Consider the following 12,516-nt stretch of genomic DNA (forward strand, 5'->3'; position numbering starts at 1 on the left):
AACATCCCGCCTGTGGAGTCTTCCAGCTCTGCCCCTGTCACTCGAACCCTCTATCAAATACTCCCCCTTGTCCTCTCCCTCTCTCTCTCCCTCTCCCTCTCTGTCCTACATGCTGCCACCCACCGCTCCGGTTGCTCAATATTGGTTCCATTCTTTTCTTAACTACCTCATCAACCGTAGCTACCATCATTTTCACCTTCTGTTTCTGTCTCTCATCCTCTCTCTTTACAAACACTTTCTGTGCCTCTCTTAACAATTCATCTAATGGCTTTTCACTCCACCCTTCTATTTGCTGTATCTTTCTCTGTATGTCTGGCCATTCCTTTGTCACAAAAATGTACTTTCAAAAGACCCTGTGCCACTGGGTTCTCAGGGTTCATTCCAGAATATTTCCACATTGAGTCTCTTAATCTCTGCAAAAAAAAGCTGAAGGAGTCTCATCTTTCTCCTGTCTAACTTCAAAGACTTTAGTCAAATTCTGTGACTTCGGAACTGCCTCTTTTATTCCTTTTAGAATCAGGTCTTTCAATTCCCTCATTTCTTCTCTATGCTCCGGATTTTGATTTTCCCACTGGGGGTCTCTGAGGGGAAACTTCACCTCTCCCTGTCCAGCATCCCCATCTCCAATCGGATGTTCCCTGTCCCATATTTTAATGGCTGCTCCCCATATAAGTCCCCTTTCTTCCCCAGTAAATAGTATATTCAAAATAGACATTAACTCAGCCCAGGTATACAGACTGGGCCCCAAAAATTGATCAGTTTGTTCAGACAACCCTACCAGATCCTCAACCAGGACCTTCATTTCTTTTTTTTTTAAATGTCCTGACCTCCCCACTGCTGAGGGGGGCACTTACAAACCCAATCTTTGTCCCCTATTGGTACCTCCCGAAGGGGATAAGTCATTACGTTCTTCCCCTCTTTCTTTTTTTTTAATGAAATATTGCAATATTTCTAGCTCCCCATAACTTCAAACACCAATTCATCAATTCATGCTTGACTAACTTTAAAGCCTGTTCCAAATTTGTAAATATATTTATATATTTACGTTCATTTATTCAGTATTTAATATTCAAAATGTAAAATGCATACAGTTCTCAATTTTGAAATCCACTGTAATCACCCAGTTTTAGTCCCTTAATTTAAATCCAAAATTAGTTTTCTTAAGTAGTACTGACCAATCATTGCTCAATTACAATACTATAGGTCTTGAAATAATCAGAGCTGCCTTAAAATTATTTGTCTATTCAAATTTAAAGAAAAAACTTCTAATGCATGAACAATGGCCGAATCCAAGGTCACAGATATTAACCATAGGATCTTGTTTTTACTACAATCTAATGTTGAACTGAAACTTCAACTGTCCTCCATAAATCGCTTTCATGCAAAGATAAAAGAGATTAGTTAGAAACTGATAGTAAAGCAGTCGTGACCTGTAAGAAGAACAGGAGTTATCATTCTTTTTTTTTCATAATCTCTATAGAATCCTTAACCTTTAAAGAAATCATGTTAAGTTTCCATAATAAGAATCAGATTCAAAACAGTCCCGGAACTCAAGCTCCAGGGAATAAAACGCAAACATTCAATCACCAACAAACAAATGTGCATTCAAACCAAATCACAAAGGGTTAAACTTTCGACCAGCTGTACAGCTCTCTTCATTCTCTCTCTCTCTCTCTCACTCATTGACAAATAAATTCAGATATTTACAAACCCAGTCTTTGTCCGACCTGAATTTTGGCCAAAAGAGGCGGGACGAAGAATGGATTCCTTAGTCCATATGAAGCAACAATATTTAATCATCTTTTTCCCCTGTACAAGTATTATTTTGCCAATTCCACAACATCCTCCCCAAAGAACTTTCTGGAGGTATGTTGTAAGGGACCCCGCCTCCAATTCCATTGCTTTTTCCTTCTTTTGTTTTTCCCGGAGGCTTTTTCCTTACCCACGGCACAACCCATATTGAGTTCCTTCGTTAGTCCCTTATTAACTACTAAAACTCAATCCCGGCCACCAAGGCAATACTTAAAAGTCAGGTTTCTTACCTTGGTCTGTGCACAGAGTTGCCTGGCCCCTTTGTGCCGTATTGTCTATCGAGCTCCTATCACTGTCTGATTCAGATGTCTCTCTTGTGGGATTCGTACCAGTCGCCCAAGGGAGCAGACCAAACCAGGACACGAGACCGCTCCTCAATGGGGAACGGGACGCGTCTTCCCAGTGTCCAAGGCCAGCCACTCCCCCCGGTGATGGAAGAAAATCCCGGACAGCCCCCAATTGTGAGAAACAAAGCCCACTCACTTCAATAATTTCAGTCCCAGACAAGATCTGAATCAATAGTGTCATTTATTTTACACTTGCAAGTGGGTGTGCTGTCCCGTGTCTAAGAGGCAAAAGACATACACACACTAGGTTCAATTCATACATAATATTTATATGATTTAATGTCCATTGTTTTACATTGCTCCCTCCCCTACTTACATCATCCACTTCCCTAAGACCGGCCCCCATTACCCCTGTTTACCTCTTGCCCTATCCGGCCTTGTCTGTGATAAAATGCTTATTTCTGGTCTCACAAGGCTGTTTGACCTTATCCTGCTATAGGTCATTGTTAGGCATATCCCTTCTTCATCATTATCTACCCCCTTCATCTGTGCCTTTCCCGAGGCCGTTCTGATCCCTATGACCCTTTTAATTGGGGTTTGTTCCTGTGTTTTTGTAAAAGTGGGAAGCACATGTTTATACCTACTGTTTGTACAGGCGTATCTAGCTTAACTTCATCCCCTCACAACATCTTATCTACTTGCCCATAATGTCTACCTTCTGACATACAGTTTTAGCTAATACAAAAACAATTATATATTTCCTCCACATCGTTTCCATTCTTGTTGACTCAGCACTTGGCTAAAACAATTACCCACTGGTGTGAGTTCACCTCCTTTGTAAAATGGAATTGCAGAAGTAACACTAATCCTACTGATATCCCACACCTTGGTTGGCAGAATGTTTTGTTAACCACACATTATGTAGAGAGCAGAGAGAGAACCCAGCATGACCATCTTGAAGGCCTTCCATACACTAAATATTATGTGATCTGATGTTACTGCCAGTAGTGTTATCAGGAATCCCATTGATAAAGTCTTCCCTTATACTACATTCATTAAAATGTATGGATGGATATATATTTATGTTTAAACAGTTAGATGCATCAAGCATTTACAACAGTTCTACAGGTTGGCAGCTTCAGGCCTCACAGACTAGAGTTATGCTGCCACCTGTTGGTTATATTCTACCCAGTACAGATCACTTTTTACAATTGATCATTGACTGAGAGATACTTAAGGTTCTGTGAAGCCACTTCCAGGTGATTCTGCATCTTCTGGATTTTGTGCATTTGAGAGTTAAATTGTAAAACTATATTTCTTTTGGATTCATCTTCAACAGAAAACACTTTGGCGTCAGGGGGTGGGAGTGGGATTGGGGCATGTGACCGATGAGAATATCAGAGAGAATCTATGACATTAGAAGAGTGCGGTGCTCTTAGAATGAGAAAGTGGCTTTGGGAATAATGAAAAAGATCCATTTTTATTCAGAACCACCATGTTCCCATGATTCATATGTCGGCTGTCTGGTAACAATTCTGAGCTTTTGTGGTTATGCCTCCAATTATTTGGGTTGTGCTTTCTGGGTTGCATGTAGACAGCATGGACATATAAATTAAGAGCAGAAGTAGACACTTTGGTCCCTCCAGCCTGCTCTTAAATAAGATTATGATTGATCTGATTACTCGACATCCTGCCTCGACCTTTCCTTATTTGCCTACCTGTATTTTAAAAATACTCAAGGACAGTGCTTCTGCTGCTTTTTGAGAAAAAGAGTTCCAAAGACTTATTACTCTCTGAGAGAAAACAATTCTCCTCATAAATGTCTCAAATGAGTGACCCTTTTTTTTCTAATCGGTAACCCCTAGTTCTAGAGTCTCCACTAGAGGAAACACCATCTCTACATCTACCCTGTCAAAACCTCTCAGCACCTAATGTTTTAATCAAGTTGCCACTTACTCTTCTGAACCTCAGCAAACTCAAGCATAGCCTGTCCAACATTTTCTCAAAAGACAATCAACCCGTTCCACCTATTAAACTCCTAAACCTTCTCTGAACTGCTATCAATGTATTTATATCTTTCCTTAAATATGGAGTCCATTGCTGTACACAGTATTTCAGATATGGTCTCACCAATGCTCTGTATAACTGAAGCATGATTTCAGTATTCAGTTTCTCTCACAACAAATGGTCACATTCTATTAGCTTTACTAATTATTTGCTGCACCTGCATCCTAACCTCTTTCAATTCAGGTAGTAGGACACCCAGTCTCCTCTGCACCTCAGAACTCTGAAATCACTCACCACAGATAATATACATCTGTTTCATTCTCTGCCAAAATGACAATTTCACAGTTTCCCACATTATACTCCTTTTACCATATCTTTGCCTACTCAGTTCGCCTAACTATCTCACTTTCCAACTGCCTAGTGTCCTCTTCGCAACTTACTTTGATACCTATCTTTGCAAATTCAGCATTTTATGCAAAAATCTTTTATATGGCACCTTATCAAATGCCTTTTCGAAAGCTAATTACAGACATGCACTGCATTCTCCTGATTTCATAACACGTTACTTCTTCAAAAAATCTCTTATGAGTTGTTTTAACATAATTTCCCTTTGATAAAATCGTGCTAGCCCTGCCTGATCACATTAAACTTCTCTAAGTGCCCTTATTTCTTTAATGTCTTTTATAATAGCTTCTAATATTTTCCCTGTGACAGATGTTAAGCAAACTGGCTGTGGTTTCAGGCTTTCTTGCCATGCCTTTTTAACTAAAGGAGTTACATTCTCTATTTTATAATATATTGGAATATTCACAACAAAACTAGGGAGTTTTGGAGAATTAAAACTAGTGCATCAACTATCTCACTAGCCACTTCTTTGAAGACTCTATGATGAAGTCCATCATATCCCAGGCATTTGTCAGCCACAGCTTCAATGCTTTCTCTTTTGATTGCAATTTTCCTGAGTTCCTTCCTCCCTTTCTTTTGATGCTTTTCATTTACCATTTCCTTATTTTCCATTATTAATTTCCCAGACTCACTTTCTATAGGACTAACATCCTTTTTGTTAACTCTTTATAAACTACCCTATTGTAACCCTACAATCTCTTTCTAGCTAGCTGTGTCTCATACTCCTAATAATAATTTTAAAAACACTCTGATAATACTCCAACATATTCCTTCATAATCATTCAGTATGGAATCTATTCAAGCTGTGAGTAGTGTGAGCTGTGGTGGGATGTGTGATAGAATCGGGTGAGATGTTTGGGATTATCTTGCCATATCTTGTTTGGTTTTCCCAAGCAGCATAGCAAGAACCAGATTAGGGAAGAGCAAGTTTCCCACTGACAATCATTACTGCATATTAAACACCTTGTTAACAGTTCAGCTTGCCACAGGTTGTGGTCTTATCAAACTCACCATGCAAATTAGCCATTGGAAAAACCCAACTTGGAAACAAGAGCAGACCCTTGGCAAGTTAAACTCACCACATGCTCCAAATGACCTCCATGTTGGACACTGGGCACCAACATCCCATAGCAGGCTCCATAGCCATTAGCCTCACATGCCCCATTTCCACAAACAGTGGCATCTGACATGTTTAGAAGTGGTCTAAACTGGTGGACTGAGAGTAGCGTGGATCTTGAAGCTGCTCCTGAGATTGCAGTTTGTATCTAGATTTCTTGCAGTTATTACATTTCAATGGTACATGATTTTTATTTTGATTCATTTTTGATTCTTTTAGTCAAAAACACACAAAAAAACACTTGTGCATGAACTTCCAGAGGAAGTGGTGGATGGGGATACAGTTACAAAGTTTGAAAAAACATTTGGATAAGTACATGAATAAGAAATGTTTGGAGGGATATGGACCAAGCGCAGGAAGATGGATTAGTTTAGTTTGGGATTATGGTTAGCATGGACTGATTGGACCAAAAGGTCTGTTTCCATGCTGTCTCCTGGCACATTTTCAATCAACTTGTAGTTTGCTTCTGCATTTTGATGCTGTATTTCAGGCAGCATCAACACCTGTCATTGTAATACTGCTGTAAGGACACTGTGCATTCAGGGACACACAGCCAGCTCATAGACAGGAACAGGCTGTATTTCAAGGTTCTTCACTCTCTGTCATGGTGTTAATTCCCTCTGAGCCTACATGAATGCTTGCAGGATTCCTGTCTTGCATTGTGTTGCTTGTTTGCAAATTGCTCCATGATCCAGGGATACCAGGCTCACGTTAGTGCAGTATTGCCATGTTGGTTAGAACAGATGCAAAGCCAGGAGCTTGCCACAGGTTTTATGAGAAATCTCGCAGGATTGGTGATATCGAAGTTTAGGGTGGATAAGGAAGATGTTGCATTAATTTGAGGGCATGATCCTTGGTGTGAGGTTTGTGTAGTTGCAGAGATAGTGAGTTTGAGGTATCAGAGTAAAGTGGTGGCAATTATGGCAGAGCGGCAAAGGCATTGTCTTCCTACCTACTGTACTTGGTATTCTTCCAGATGGTTAAGACTGCTTCAACCGAAGTGTTCACCCGGGATCAGACTGCTATGGTTGGTATCCTGGCCCCCACTGCAGGTCTGCGGAGGGAGAACAGGATGCACCATTCCATCCAGCAGGAACTTCAGGATCACGCCCACACAGAGGGGCACCAATACCTCCTGTCAACCATGCTGTAGCCAAATGTTAGGAACTGTGCAGGGTATATCCGGACGGACAGTATTGGAGCACAATGGGCTTTTAAACATGGCCCTCCTCCAAGGATGCCAGAGTTCAGTTATCTTCAATGAGTGGTGGTTTGCTTGGGAATGGCACACGGCAGGATGGAATGGGAATTGATGCTCATTGTGAGGGCTGAAAAACTAATTTAAGTGATGAGTTTGGTATGATACGTGAGAATCATAATGTTCAGCATTACGATGAGAATCACTCCACCAAACCAATTATTCAGCTCTGAATCTTTCTTTGCTGTTTTATATATTCTGAACAACCATCTGCACTACCAGCTGTCTTTGCACGATTATATGTTTTTTTCTTTAAAATTTGATATTATGTTCAACCTTTCTATTTAATCATGAATGGTGGGTCTTTCCCTTCGTATATTTCCTATTCGTTGCAATTTTGTGTATTCTGAAAAATCCACTTAAATGTTTCCCACCGCAAAACTTGACCTATTCCTTAACGTAATTTGCTAGTTTGTGGGTCTGTTTTATGTCCTTATAGTCATCCTTATTTAGGTTTAAAATGGTAGTCTTGGACTACTCCTCTCCCCCTCAGAGTTAATATAAAATTCAATCATATTATGGTTGCTCACTCCAAAGGGTGCCTTCACAGTGAGATTATTAATTAATCCTATCTCATTCCATAAACTAGGACTAGTATAACCTGCTTTCAGGTTAGTGCCAAAATATGCTGTTCTAAGAAACTTTACTGATTTTTCTGGTCTACATGTAGACAAGTTCTGGGAAGGTTCATTATTTCATCCTTTATATTCCATACAAACACATGGTCAGTGTTAGGGGAGTGGATACTATTCCCACATGTGACTTCTTGCCTTTATCGTTTCTTAACTCTCCCCAAACTGCTTCAGCATCTTGCTTTCTTGAACATAAATCATCCCTCTCTATTGTAGTAATACTATAATTAATGAGCAGAAAATTTCTAAGTTGCTTTCTCTAAAGGGAATTGATGAACCGGCTGGGTTTTTAATGACAGTGACCAGCATTAGGCTAGCTTTTTTTTAATTCCAAATTTACTTATTCCATTTAAATGTTGCTATCTGCCATGATGGGATTTCAACCTATCACTCACAGACAGTGCCTTCAGTTCTGTCCTGGTATTATTTGTGTAACCTCTAGCTTTATCTATTGGTTCACTTTCAGATTTGTTCTCTCCATGCCAACCTATCATGGTCTGTTTATCATTTTTTTATATTAATACTGTTCTATCTTGCATTTTCTGTACTCTGTGATTTACTATATCTTCCTAAGTTTGATCTCTTTACCTAAGTATTTGATTTACAAGCTTCTCTACTCCCTAATTATGTGGCTACACTCCAGCATGACTCAAGTATATACCATCACAGTGATACAGCCCCCATTTTCCCTAATATTATGCCCCATGACCCAGAACCCACTTCTAGCACACCAGTCTTTGACCCACAAATTAATTTATTTGATCTGATTAGGATTGCACAAGTGGTTCTTGCTGTACTGTTAATCTGTATACCCAGGTAATGTTCTGGGGATGCTACACAAGACCTCATATTGTTTAATGAGATGGAGTTCAAATCCTATCACAGCAGATAATGGGAATTTGAATTCAATAAAAAACAGGAATTAAGAACCTAATGATGACCATGAATCCATTGCTGATTGTCAGGAAAAACCTATTTGATTCACTCATGTCCTTTCTAGAAGGAAACTGCCATGCCCACCTGGTCTGGCCTTCATGTGACCCTAGACCCACAACAATATGGTTGACCCTCTGGACAATCAGAGATGGACAATAAAAGCTGGCCTAGCCAGTGATGCCCACATTCTGTGAATGAATGATAAAAACATTGCACTTGGCTCACATAATAATCCTCAGGTCCTTATCTTTGAAGTTCTGCTTCTTAACTTGTGCCACCTCCTCATATTTATTCTACAGAAGCTTTTTTTTTTGGTCTTGTCTATTTATTGCTAGCTACATGGACTACAATGACTGGACCCTTCTCCTCTCATTGTTAAACTCATCTCAGATCTTGAATGCCTGAACTGGGGAAGCAATGCTGACTTGTCACCTCTCACTCATTACTGCAGAGTTATGTGAATCCAGCTCACTACAACCGCTACATTTCCTCTTTACTCCTTCTACATAAATGGCTTCCTGCACCATGATACTATGGTCAGGTAGCTCATGCACCTTTTAGCTCCTATTCTCATCTAAGCAAGCAGAATCTCAAACCTGTTGGGACAACTATGAAAGCTGAGGCTCCTCTGCTACTAGCCTCCGGGTTCCATAACCTGCCTCGCTCACAGTCACACTCTCCTGTCCCCGACTACTGATTAATTAGAAAAGCCTACCCTAAAGGGTGGACCGCCTCCTGGCAGATAAATGTGGTAACATGGTCTCCAGCTCAGACACTCTGAGTTGAAACTGCTGTATCAAAAAACTCTTAGTGCAGACGTGAATTTTGCTTTATGAATTCATGAAATAAGGACCTCATTGGCTGAACCAGCATTTTTTGCCCATCTCCAATTGCCTTGGAAAAGACGGTAATAAATTGAATCACTTGTTGAACTGCTACTATCTTTGTTGCATGGACACCCACAGAGCTTTAGGAAGAGAGTTCCAGCATTCTGGAGCTGGGTTGTCACGAGAGTTGTCAGGAGTTTAGACAGGGGCTTGCCAATGTCCAGTCCCTTGATTCTACACAAATCAGTGCTGATGTTGAAGGAGCCGTCCACATCCCTATCCCCCAAACCAACAGATACGCTATAACACTGGTTTTACAGTCAGCTCTTCCTTATCCTGGCTGGAGCTTGGAAATTACCCTTAACAGATCCTTAAGATGCCGTTAATTACTGTGATAAATAGTAATATCTGTTATTTTTCTCCCAGTCCAACGCGAACACAAAGTTATATGTGGCCAATATTTTGCCAACAAAGTTTGAGCACACATCTTCTTAATATCATGCAACATTTACAATAAGAAAAGGTACTCTGCACATATGATTGTATGTCAGAGAGTAATTGATTGCAATAATTTATATTTTTAAAGCTGGTCCGGTTAACATGGTGGTCTAGACATGAACAAGCACCGGTTATTAAATCAGATGATCCCTGGATCCAGCAAAGGACAGTTGAGAGTAATGATGAAGTGCACTCGGTTCAGGAGGATAAAGGACAACATGAAACAGGTAAATGAGAGATGAGTTTCTGAAAAATGGCCAAAATCAATGGTATTGACACATACTAGCTATTAGATATGCTAGTGGTGGTTTTTCCAGTAATTCTGGCCAAATAAGACATGTATTCTCTGCTAACTGATCTACAATGTCAGTGATCTGCTCTTCAAATCATCCACTTTCCATCTAGATTCACTATAACTAAAGGAAGAGACTGAGAAGGGGGAAAGAGGTCTGAACCAAAAGGTGTAAGGTTAGAAAAGAAAGAAAACAGTAAGGAATATTGCAAATTGTTAAAAGAAGTAGAAAATAAAATAATTGATGTTGTTGACTTGATTGCTGAGCTGTTAAATTGTTTGCGGACATTTTGTCACCATAATAGGTAACATCATCACTGCGCTTTCAGTGAAACATTGGTGTTCTGTCCTGCTTGCTATCTGTGTGCTCTGGTTTGCTGAGGTGGGTTCTATCATTTCTGACTTTGTTTCTTAGTGGTTGGTATATGGGTTCTAACTCTCCATGTTTGTTGATGATGTTCTGGGTTGATTGCCAGTCCTCCAGGAATTCCCATGTATGTGTCTGTTTGTCTTATCCTAGGTTGGATACATTGTCCCAGTTGAATTGGTATCCTTCTTTGTTTGTGTGTATGGACACAAGTGATAGTTGATCAGAGAGTTAGACACCATATACCAACCACTAAGAACCAGAACCAGAAATGGTACCACCCACCTCAGCAAACCAGGATACATAAATAGCAAACAGGACAGAACACCAACACTTCATTGGAGGCACACTGATGATGTTACCTACAATAGTGATGAAACATTTGCAAACAAACTTACCAGCTCAGCGAGCAAGTCAACAGCCTCATCCACAACTTGAGCTACAAGTCTTCTCAAGAACTTTGAATAAAGTAATTGTTAAGAAGTCGGGAACTCGGGCATTTTAGATTGAATGTCAAGGCCAATGAAACATCTGGGATCTTAGTGAACAATTGGACTAAAGTGTTCTCCTCAGCTAATGAAATATCAAGATTGAGGAAGATGAAGCAAAATGGGAGAGGAACAAGAATAATCAATACAAAATCAATCAAAGAAAGAAAAATAGAGTAGGATAGGTGAGGTTGCGAGACAGAGAAATCAAGTGAAAGAAAAAGAAAGAGAACAAAAATAAGATATGACACTTTTTTTAGATCCTCATGTGGGAATGAAATTGCTGTTCCCTTTCTGATCCCTGGAGAGAGAGATTTGCATTAAGAAGGTATTCATGCAGTTAAATTCCAGCCCTAACTTTCTGTGTCAAAATGAGCAAGTTATAAGTAATAATGGAAATTCTTACAGGTATGATGTTGTTTATTTGATGCAAACAATATAACGTTGAACAAACCAGTAAATTCTGGAGATTCATAAATTACACTGCATCATATTTTCCTGAACTTGCTAAAAATTTTAAGTACTTAACACCTTAAGTGCTGTAAGCTGCAGGGCAATGGGCGGTGTGCTGGAAGATGGAATTAGAAAGGGCATCTGAGTATCTTTGGGTCAGCAAGGACAAGATGAGCTGAATAGCTCCCTTCTGTGCTGTAGCATTTTTACAGTTCTAACCGGTCCGAGTGTAGGTCACCAAAACACATATATTTCCAGTAAGATTATTGCTGACCCCCAAAGTCCATTCAGCAATATGCTTATTTTGAGAGAGATTGTTTTCAACACTGCTTGTTTCTTACAATTAAAGCTGATTATTTTGTTTAATCTTTCTGTGTTTATTTCTGTTAAAACAGTGGAACCACCCCAGTGGAAAAAAATATTGTTTTGCTTATGTGGGTTCAAGGTACAGCAGCAACCTGAACTCTCAAAAGACGAAAGTGACGCCATTCGGATAAGGTTAACCAGCATTGAAGAGAAACATTTGTGGCGACAAGTGTGTAACATAAATGCTTTGATCCTGATGGCAATTAATATCTTCTGCTGGGCATATTTTGGATAAGAAAAGTGTTGGGATCTTAATTAGTGCAGGGTCTGTTTTATATCTCATTGGTGAAGTAAGTGTTTGTAGCAATACATTTATGAAAACTCTTGTGAAAGCATTCATTTATATATTACTGATTGCTGCAGTCAAAATCCTGTCTTCTGTGCCAGACTGTTCTGCAAGCTGTAAAGAGACACTTTGTTGAAATATATAGGAGCATTGCAATAATAAAGCTAAGAAAAAGTCAATTAAAGTAATTCCTTTAGGGGAATTAAATATACTTGTCATAGTCATGAAGGTGTACAGCACGGAAACAGACCCTTCGATCCAACTTGTCCGTGCTGACCAGATATCCTAAATAAGTCTCGTCCCATTGGCCAGCCTTTGGCTCATATCCCTCCAAACCCTTCCTATACATATATCCTTCCAGATGCCTTTTAAATGTTGTAATTTACTAGAGTCTGCCACTTCCTCTGGCAGCTCATTCCACGCACACCACCTTCTGCATCAAAACGTTGCTCCTTAGGTCCCTTTTAAATCTTTTCCCTCTCACC

The 12,516-nt window shown here is 39.8% G+C and overlaps 1 protein-coding gene across 1 annotated transcript in view; it reads left to right on the forward strand.

Moving 5' to 3' along the window:
• slc5a9 (solute carrier family 5 member 9) overlaps positions 1 to 12,200 on the forward strand; it is a 115,752-nt gene extending 103,552 nt beyond the window's left edge. The window contains exons 13-14 of the mRNA XM_072574255.1: positions 9,868 to 10,006; positions 11,775 to 12,200. Coding sequence (XP_072430356.1) covers positions 9,868 to 10,006; positions 11,775 to 11,980 — 345 coding nt within the window. The 3' untranslated portion in view covers positions 11,981 to 12,200. The remainder of the gene's footprint in view (positions 1 to 9,867; positions 10,007 to 11,774) is intronic.
• Positions 12,201 to 12,516: the final 316 nt, after the last annotated feature.

The sequence above is a fragment of the Chiloscyllium punctatum genome, chromosome 7 (genome assembly GCF_047496795.1).
Source record: "Chiloscyllium punctatum isolate Juve2018m chromosome 7, sChiPun1.3, whole genome shotgun sequence".
NCBI lineage: Eukaryota > Metazoa > Chordata > Chondrichthyes > Orectolobiformes > Hemiscylliidae > Chiloscyllium > Chiloscyllium punctatum.